Genomic DNA, 10,146 nt, shown 5'->3' on the forward strand with positions numbered 1-10,146 from the left:
CCATTTTTTGTGGATTCGCCAAAACAACAAGAACTGTTCAGCAGGATCATCGTTCCACTGTATCCTGAAGTATAAGATCATACAGGATTCACTTCATGTGTTCGTTCCACCGTAATCCTGTAAGGTGATCACTGTGGATCCAGACTAAAGCTTAGACTGCGGTGATCCACTCCAGCTCCCCCATCAGTCCTGCCTGAAGGTTACAACATCTGTTTCACAGTTGATTCAAAGGAAATCTGTAAGTGTTGCTGGATTTAGTGACTTTTTTCCCAGGAGCCCAAAGAATGGCAGCTGTTTACCAAGTAAAGTACTGGTCACATCAACACTGCATTGTTACAGTACTCTGTGTAGTTGTTAATAGTTCCACATGTTTTGGTAAAACTCTGTGTAGCATCGAACACTGAGAGAAGCTAAGCTTTGTCTAACTGTAATCTGAATGTTTTAGCAAAGTAACGCAGTATTTAACGCAGTATTTAACGCAGTATTTTGGTTCATGTTAGGTGTGACTGTTGGTTTGACGCCTGTTGCCCAGGTCACGTGACTCAGAGCGTTCCAGAGGATCCATCGTTCTCTGCAGCCCCTCCAGCTTCCTCATCCTGTGGGCTGTGCTGTGTGCAGCAGAGCTCTCTCCCAGTCAGTGCCACAAACACAGACTATTCATTCATCCAGAACAGGTGGAGTGATGTGTAAGCGTTCTTTACGTTAAATACAACCTTCGTTTTCATTTTATTCTAACAGTAATTTAGATCAGTGCTAACTGAAAACCAAGAGTGTATAAAACCACCAGGAGCATCTCCAGATGTGCTAAAATACTTCGGGGATTATAGGGAACCTCGAGTTACCCTCGTCCAGCTGCTCGTCCCACACAGCAGAGCTGTTCAGCAGTGACACCTCCTCCTGTCCTGGTGGGATCGTTAGTCCGTCCTCCAACATGCGGTCCAGACCTGCTCGGAGTCCAGCGGACGCCAAAGACATGAATGACATCAGGCCGTCCTCCCCCAGTGAGTGAAGGACATCCTGGTACATGTTACTGTAATCCAGACATTGCACCAAAATCCTCCTACTTTGTAAATACATCTGAATTTATTTTGGATTTCAGGTATTTTATGTTTCCGATCAGTATCAGATCTAACCACGCAGTCAGATAATAATATACAAACGACTGACCTCTGAAGGTGGCAGAGAGGGAACTCGCTCTCCCTGTTCCTCAAACATGATCTGCGCTGACCTCGTGACAACGACACATCTGTACACTGACGAGGCCACGAGGACGAAGATCAGAACGCAGTTTTGCTCTGTTAGTTTCAGCATCAAAGATCTGCAGTGACAACCAGAGGTGTGGCCTCGAGTCACATGACTTGGTGTCATTAAGTTTAGACTTCACTTGGACTTTTAAACCAATGACTTGGGCTTGAACCTGTTTACTTCAAAGACTTGATATTTTACCCCAAATCTAAAATGTAACACACATATCACATAAAAACGTGCGCACTGTTAGTTCATTTCGTTCATTCTTACCACACTGCGTACGTATGTGCACGTGAGCTGTATCACAGCCAATCAGATGAACCAGATTTTTAAAAAGAAAATAACACAAAACAAACAAACGGTCAGGCCAAAAATGCTCCTGTGATTCATTTCTTTCAGGTACATAAACTATGAAGTAGTCAAGAAAAAAACCAAATGCAATATGCAAAACACAGACTCACAGATGGAGATGGAGCGAGCTGCAGCTGGATGGGTGGTGCTTCTCTTTGCTACGATGAGAGCGCTCAGGAAGCAGCTTCTGAACTCAGGGCAGTTTGTCTCCTCTCATCACTCACCCCGTAGATTTAACCCGCTTAGACTGACAAACATTTATTTTACCACCAATTCACAAACACTTAATCTGCAGTTAGTGCATGGCCATGTTTAACTACGTCTGCCCATCTTAATGTGTAACTGAGTGTCCCTGCTACACACGGGCTCTTTCTCCTGTCATTTATGGCAATCACAACAACTCTGTTATTATTTCATTAGCTGTCGTTTATTTACCAAAGTCAGTTGTTGTTAACAGGGCTGCTGATCATTGCTTGTTAGAGCTGCATGCACAGCTTTGAGAAAAGTGTTTAATAAGTGTTCATATTTATTTGGGACTTAGCTCTACCTCCTGGCTGTAGCTCAGGCGGTAGAGCAGGTCATCTGCTGATCGGACGGTTAGTGGTTCGATTCCTGGCTCCAACAGTCTGCATGACTATAATATAGAATGAGTCCATTTAGAAACAACTTAAAGTCTAATGCATGAAGGCTGTGATGGATTTACTGACAGTTTGAAGAATACCAGACGAAGAGGATCACAGAAGAACCTCAACAGCTTCCGTATCACAGCTTATGGACACTCAGCACAAAGCTGTTATTTTTCGTGTCTATTGTGCAGAACAAGAGTTTTCAGCACTTTCTGACAGTAGCTGACAGCAAACACAGAACCTGTTAAAAACTCAGCCGAGTGAGACGGTCGTGTTTCAGTCACTGTGGGCATCTGGTCATGAGGGGTTTCCTCGGCATCACTGTGCACTACAGAGGATCACACACAGGTGACAGAATCTGTGAGAAATCTGGAGCTACATGTGACGAATACAGAGACAAACGATTCGTGACAATGCTGCCAGCGTGTGGAAAGCTTCCCCACTGAGCAGGTGAGGAACATGATGATGATGATGATGGTGGTGATCAGAGCTCTGGCACGACTTCACCTTGGATGATCCGACACAGTAGCGGCTGCTATGGCAAACACAGAGATGGCTGTCAGAGACCATCTCCTTCTCTTTGAAAGTTATCTAAGCTGCACACAAGCACAACATTCAAAGATGTGTTTGAAGCTGCTGCTGTGATCACAGGTGGACTTCAGCACTGAGACAAGTGGAGGCAGTTCTCCAGTGTGAACATCTGAACAGCAGGAGCTATTGTTCACAGCACAGAGCGGATGCTGCTGAGGGAGATGCCGGACGTCTGGAAGCCTTTCAGAGAAGCAACAGATTTGAGAAAATAGTTTTGATCAGTGCTGTCCCTCAGTCACCACATGGAGAAGCTGAAGCCTCCGTCTGTTTCCTGAATGGCCTGGTCAGGAGTCTCCAAGCATCTTTGAACACAAGATTCCTTGGAATCTTTATCCGTGTCCGAATGGATCACTGCCCCCTCAGATCCAGTGACCTCACAGCAGCTGCTTTTGATCCTGGATCCTGTCGGGACATAAAGACAGGTGACACAAACGTTAAAGGTAAAGACTGAATTTAGTGGGAGTTTTTTGTCTAAAATTGTAATAAAGGCTCCTTGCTGTTGTTAATTTGTTTGGTCAGATCTGATCCTGCAAAGTCAGAGTAACCTGTGACTCCTGGTGATGATGGAGGACTCTGCTGCTTCCTGTAAGAGGCAGAGGAAGGATGTGGATCCTGCTGATGCACAGAGCGCCTCTGGGTCTTCCTGCACTGCTTCATGTGGCCACCACAGTTTGGCAGCTCTGCATGGAGAGCTGCAGTGGAGCGAGTTGAGCTATGGTGGCATCATTCTACAAATGACTGACAGACTGCAACGCAGAACAGTTAGTGCACATTCCTGTTCATTGTTCACTTCGTGTGTGTGTGTGTGTGTGTGTGTGTGTGTCACTCACACATGGACACACAAACACACACAGAGCCGACGAGACAGAGGACTTGCTAATCACGCTGCAGTAAATTTACTGCGATGGTTGTTTGCTCTGTACAGTCTCCCGTCTGAACAGGAAGTACTGGTTTTTCATTGAATGCTTATTCTGTGACTCTTCTTGCAGCTGAGCTGAGCTGTACATTACTGAGGTGCAATTTCAGGATCACTTTGTGTATATTCTGCAAGTTCCTCAGGTGTTGAGATAAACGCAGATTTCAAAAAGAACACATGGTCTGTTATTTACATTTAACATATAACTGCAACATTGTTTAAAAAAAAAAAAAAAAAAAAGACTTGAACGGACTTGAAATTCAAAGATTCGGACTCAACTCTGACTTGAGGATAAATACTTGAGACTTGGTCCCACCTCTGGAGCAACACATGGAAGATTAAAGATCTGGTTTCAGCTCATGTACAGTTTTCAGTTGGTAATAAAAACGGCCCTTCAGTTCAAGCTTGTTGCAAAGAACTGATATAAATGATAAAACGGTTACAAACTGTGTTGCTGGATAATTGATGTTCATAAAAAATGAGCTCATGCCAAAGCTACCAAACACTGAGGATGAAACAGGTAAACCTTCACCTTCTCGGAGCAGCCCTCCACTCCACCAACGTCACAACACTGCAGCTGTTTGAGGCCTGAAACTGAACATGTGTTTTTAGAGGACTTGTTATGATGGAAAATATCGAATGATTGCTCGAGACTTTCTACAATTAACGATGTTACTGATTTTGTTAAACATCCTGTAATCGTGCTCTAACAAGTTTAAAAATCATATACACTTTTAGGACACATCAGATAAAGTTGAGTTGAGCAGTTTTATAGCATAACGTGCATCTGTCTGCCCAGCTTGTGTTAGAGCTCTGTAACTGAGTATTTTACCGTATTAGCTTGTGATTGGTGTCTATGTGGACCAGGGAGAGACGGCCTCGCTCCGAGTAGCTGCTTCTCACAGCACAGCCTGGTTCTACAATCTGTGAGAAGATCCCTGCAGCATCATGTCGATGCATGGAGGCCATCATTGTCCCCCTCTGAACACAGACACCAAATATCGTTGAACCATTGGATGGGTTTGATTTCTGATAGCTGATATGATGTGCTGTGTGTTCCTCTCACAGACAAGTCAGGTCCTTGCATCCTCCTGCAGATTGTCCTTGAAACAAGAACACATTTAGCAAAGCAGCTGAGTGTCCAACAGGTTCTTCAGGTTTTCTCTCTCTAATACAATTTTGGGGTGACCAGGTCCTGGACCAACTTCTGTTTCCAGTTCCACACTGGCCAGAGAGCTGGTGTTAAACTCACACTGGACCAGATGATGAAGGTTTTGTAGAACCTCTGTAATCCTAGCGCCTATTTGCTCGCAGAAAGATTCAAACAGAAGCTCGCGGCGTGACGGCGCGCAGTCACGCGTCCGACACAGAGCCATGCAACAGTCTGAGGATGTGCTGAGAGAGTGGAACGTTCACAGGTGTGTGATGGTGTTCAAAACAGCGCGCACCATCAACCACGCACTTTCAGCATTTATCTGAAGAGTGACACTTTATTAGGGGAAAACACAGCACACGAGTCCTGTGGGTGGAAGTGTCGGTTTGCAGATGTGCTGTTGTCAGGTTGGTATCACTGAGGCTGTGTATGTGACAAATAAAATTTGAATTTGCGTGTGTAGTTTCCTGCTGAGGTGGATAAACATGATGCTATGCCATCCGACAGGTCTTCTGTCATTTCCACAGAAAGACCTCCCCCAGTGTCAGGTTGCGCTCACTTCTTTGGAAGCTGAAATCAAAGTTCAGAGACAAACTCAGTGTGAACACATCACAGCTCCTCACACTGGGAGAGCAGCAGCCCTGAAGCCCGTCTGACAGGCACCAGCGAGTGGAAGTGCTCCTTTCTCTGTCATCGCTCCGTCTTTGAGCTGAAAGGTGAGTGTGTCTGTCGTTTCTACCTGAAGGTCCTCGTCAGGCTCTGGCTTGGCCTTTGAGGGCAAGCGTCACAGAAGGTTTCCTTCCTGCGAGCCTGACGTCTGTGCTCTCGCTGGTGTCGATTAAAAGCAGCTGGAGGCCATCTTTGTAAACCTGCTGAGAACATCTGCAGGGTTTGCTCCTTCTTTCACACTTCATCATCAGCCAGCTGTGTGTGATCGCTTTGTCTTTAATCTGAGATCAGGTTCAAACCAGTTTGAGCTGCAGTGACAGGAAACGGTTGAGGGCGGGGCATGCCGACATTCCTGACTCCTGATTGGTGTCGGGGGTGTCCGCTGCTTCTAAGTTTTGTTTTTGTGCAGGCCGAGTAAACGAGAACAGCCTGTGAAAGATGAGTCGTGTGCGAGTTGAGGCACCTTTAGGCTCCGCCTTGCTGGCGTCTGCTTTTTGAAGATCTCTGTGAGTTTGGGACTGACGGCCGTGGACGGGATTTAAAGTTCCCTCCATCCATCCTGTATCCCAGCTGACCCACAGCTGAACTGGGTGATGATCCTGACCAGTTTAAAGAACATTAATGCAAACTGACCACACAGAACACGTTGCCGTCACTTAATACAGACTTTGTATGAACCCATGTTGTTCGTGCAGCTACAGGAAGTAGTTTTTATTGCAGAGTTCAGAGAGGTCATGGTTGAATATTTACGTGTTCGTTGGGGAGGCCGTTTGCTCCTCCCCTTTCACAAAGGATGCTCCAGTGTGTCCTCTGCTAAAGGAGGTAATAAAGGAAGCACTGAAGTACCTTTAGTCCATAACATGTGGAGAATTCAGACAGCGCTGATGAGGGCAGGTACTTCCAGGTCACGCCTCCTTCCTGAACTAAACCCCGCCTCTTTCTGTGCCTCTGTCATAGTCGTCCATGTTTTTGTGGTGCACTGATTTATTACTGGAGATGTTTGCTAACACTGACTGTGTTCACGTCGGCACTCTCACAGTGTAAAGCTGGATCTGCGTCATTGCTTTGCACCCGCGTGCGCTCATTACCCATGATGCATCAGAGTCTGATCACAGTGTTTTCTGATGCTAGCAGGAAGCCGAGATGACGGAGCAGGACCTCGTCAACATCCTGGACGACATAACGGATGAGGAATTCAAGACCTTCAAGTGGAACCTGAAGAACGAGCGGTTTAGAGACATCGAGCCCATCAAAGTGAACCAGCTGTCGAAGGCGGAGAGGTGCGACGCCGTGGATCTGATGGTGCAGAAGTATGACATGGACGGAGCCGTGCAGGTGATGGAGAGCGTCTTTAAGAAGATCAACAGGAACAACCTGGCTAAGGAGCTGCGAAAGGTCATGGGTCAACCTGCAGGTCAGTGAGGCTGTGGGCAGGCGTGCACTTCCTTTAACCCGTTTGAGCGTTTGACATTCAGGTGACATCATCAGGGTCAGAGGTCACACGCAGCGTCACGCTGTGACAGGACGTGCAAACAGGAAGTGTGTGCAGAGTGTCTCTCTCCCTTTTAAGGTGCATTCAGAGCAAACAGCTGATGGAAGGAGCCGCCCGAGTCGGAGCTGCCGGATTAAACGTGTTTGTTGGATGTTCTCAGGAACTCTGAGGCTCCCGTGGTCAGAGGTCTTCGGCCTCACGCCGAGGCTCCCGTGGTCGGAGGTCTTCGGCCTCACTCTGACCTCGGCATTAATCCGCCCTCCTCTCTCTCACAGGTCTTCCAGGTCCCGATCCGCGAAAGACCGCCGCCGACTCCTCGGCAGAGGAGAAGTTGGCGGCCGTTCGCTCTCAGTTTATCGACAGAGTGTCCGAACCCGTCCTGAGGAAGCTGCTGGATAAACTCCTGGAGCGCCGCGTCATCATCGATGATGAAATGGATTTAGGCGGAGTGAGGAGCAGGGCGGATAAAGCCCGACAGGTGATCGACGTGGTGCGCAGAAAAGGATCCCAGGCCAGCTCGGCTCTGATCGCCGCTCTCTGCGAGGTGGATCCGTGCCTTTCACGGGAGCTGCAGCTGATGTGACGCACTGCCAGATGTTCAGCACTCACAGGAGAGCAAATTAGGAATCATCTGTAACACCCAGAAGCAGCTGATACAGTTCAATGTTCAATCCTCCAATCCACTTACAGAAACACGAGCGCGAGGCTCGTCTGTTTGGTTTGGTTTTCACATCACAGGTTTTCGCAGAGACGATTTTCTACGCGTCTTTATACAAACAAAGATGTTCAAACAGCAGAACATGTCAGAGTTTCAGCAGGTTTCAGGACTAAAGTGTTCCAGAAACAAGGCTTTGAGTCAAACCTGAACAGTCGGCTCTGTGAAAACCTTCAGGATGGATGGAAACCAAGATCTCTGACTTCCAGTCTCAGAACAAAACAATCAGGAAAATGACTTTATTTGTAGAATTTTCATTGGACACTGATGTTAACGGGAAGTTTATTAGATTTTATGGAAACATTTTAGAGCTGATTAGAATAAAAGTCCAACAGAAACCAACAGATTAATGAGGATTTTGGCTGTTTTCATGTTGTTGAAGTCAAACGTGTCAGAGAGCAGAGGGTCAGACTGTTTCATGTTTCTTTCTGTAACTCTGATCAACGTGAAAATAAAAGATGACTTTCCTGTCACTGTGTCTGCTTCAGTCTGTAAAGTAACCTTGAACATATTCAGTAACTGACAATCATTAGTGTGGATCATTGTGGGTTTCCACAAATGGATTTGTTACAGGCAGGAAGCTCTAATCTGTCCATCTTCATCTGTACAGGGCGATCGTGGCTCAAGAGTTGTGTGTTCGTCTTGTGATCGGAAAGTTGGCGGTTCAAGCCTCCGCTCGGACAGTCTCGGTCGTTGTGTCCTTGGGCAAGACACTTCACCTACCTGCCTACTGGTGTTGGCCAGAGGGGCAGATGATATGGCAGCCTCGCTTCTGTCAGTCTGTCCCAGGGCAGCTGTGGCTACAACTGCAGCTGCCTCCACCAGTGTGTGAATGTGAGAGTGAATGAATAGTGGAATTGTAAAGCGCTTTGAGGGTCTCGAAAAGCGCTGTATAAATGCAATCCATTATTATTATTATTATCATTATCATTATTCTCTTCTAAGTCAGAGAATAAAGACAAAAGATTCAGTTCAAAACGTCCTACCAGGAGCAGACGTAGTCCTGGGGCACTTCCACAGGAGTCAAAACCACCAAACCCCCTAAATTAGAACGTTATAGTTGTGCTGATTGTTTAACACTGATGAGCTACAGAGTGGACTACAGCTCTTTGCTGATCCCTCCCATGTGACGTGAATCTTTTCAGATCATCTATGTGCTTAAAAACACTTTCCAATAATCAGTTTAATGTTTCAATTACATGAAACATGGACACTTTAAATATTAATCACTGTGATTAATATTTAAAGGCAACATAAGACACTGGAGTCGAGCTGTGATGTCATCAACTACACCGCTGTCGTAGAACCGGCGCGCTGCGTCCTCCCATCCTCCGAGCGCCGCACTCCTGACCGAGCTTTCAAGCATGAACTAACAAGCACGCAGGAACTTTGTGTACTTGTTAGTGAGAAGTGTGTGCTAGACACAGGAAGCGTGTGCTACACACTTCCTGTAGCCGTTTGACTTCCTGTTTCAGTGGAGAGGAGGAACAACTGCACGTTACAGAAGAAAAAGGAAGTGGACGAGCAGGTGAGTGTTAACGTTCTTCTTCTGCTGTCAGAGTGGGAGTGGGGCGGGGTCTGCTTCTTTCTGTGGTGGGGGGTCCACCGGGTTTATCACACACTGGACTCTGGAGCGCTCTAAAACTCGTGAACGTTAGCTCTTCCTGTGAGGTCATATCCTGTTTTCAAAGACAGTCCTACAGCTGTCAGTGCAGGTGAGCTGGTAGTACGAAGGTAATAACCTGAGTGAGATAAAGCAAACAAATCGCCAGCACGCCTTCAGGTAAAGACTGACCTGGATCATGCACGTTTCCAGTAATGCAGTCATGTGACTTCTTGTACATGGACAGGTGACCCAGGCAGTGGCGGAGCGGGGGGGTGGCTTACTGGGCTTAAGCCCGGGTTGTTTTTTCAGAAGCCCGGGGTCTTTTGGAGTGTAATTTTTTCATAGTTAGATGCCTGGCTGACAACTGTATAAAGCAAAAAACTACACACAATATTCGAAGCACATAGTGCACACTGTGGGAATTTACGACTGTGCAAAAATCCCCCCTAATATTGGTATGATCCGAGCTCAGGCACTAAGCCGGGCGGGGCAGCTGCTGCCTGCGAGTGCGCTGTTGGAGAAACGGAGACAGAGGAGAACTGAAGTTCGACCAGGTACCAAAGCAAATCATTCGTACTGTACAAATAATGTAACTATGACGGTGTATCACGAAAGATTGATATCAAACTGATCACTTGACCCATATTACGTTACTTGTTCTTCATGTGAATCAACAAATGGCGAAATGAAAAGCCGAACAACAACAACGCTGTTTCTTTAGAGAGTCTTAGCTTACATGTGTGTTTATTTCATATTTTCAGTTGTTTCCCTCCACGGCT

At 46.6% G+C, this 10,146-nt stretch overlaps 1 protein-coding gene and 1 pseudogene across 2 annotated transcripts; one reads left to right on the top strand and one right to left on the bottom strand.

Moving 5' to 3' along the window:
• Positions 1-1,633: 1,633 nt before the first annotated feature.
• Positions 1,634-6,646, bottom strand: LOC146380904 (uncharacterized; annotated as a pseudogene).
• On the top strand, positions 5,147-8,228 carry LOC146380905 (uncharacterized). Of its 2 annotated transcripts, none has more exons than XM_084940341.1 (3): positions 5,147-5,601; positions 6,686-6,968; positions 7,322-8,228. In XM_084940341.1, exons 2-3 carry the CDS (start codon positions 6,698-6,700, stop codon positions 7,627-7,629), a joined length of 579 nt encoding a protein of 192 aa, XP_084796467.1. In that variant the 5' UTR covers positions 5,147-5,601; positions 6,686-6,697; the 3' UTR covers positions 7,630-8,228. The 2 variants fall into 2 exon arrangements, with proteins under 2 accessions (XP_084796467.1, XP_084796466.1); XM_084940340.1 differs by having other exon boundaries at positions 5,148-5,601; positions 6,689-6,968.
• Positions 8,229-10,146: the final 1,918 nt, after the last annotated feature.

This window comes from Perissodus microlepis, chromosome 9 (assembly GCF_051167445.1).
Source record: "Perissodus microlepis isolate ML-2025 ecotype Zambia chromosome 9, ASM5116744v1, whole genome shotgun sequence".
In the NCBI taxonomy this organism is placed as follows: domain Eukaryota; kingdom Metazoa; phylum Chordata; class Actinopteri; order Cichliformes; family Cichlidae; genus Perissodus; species Perissodus microlepis.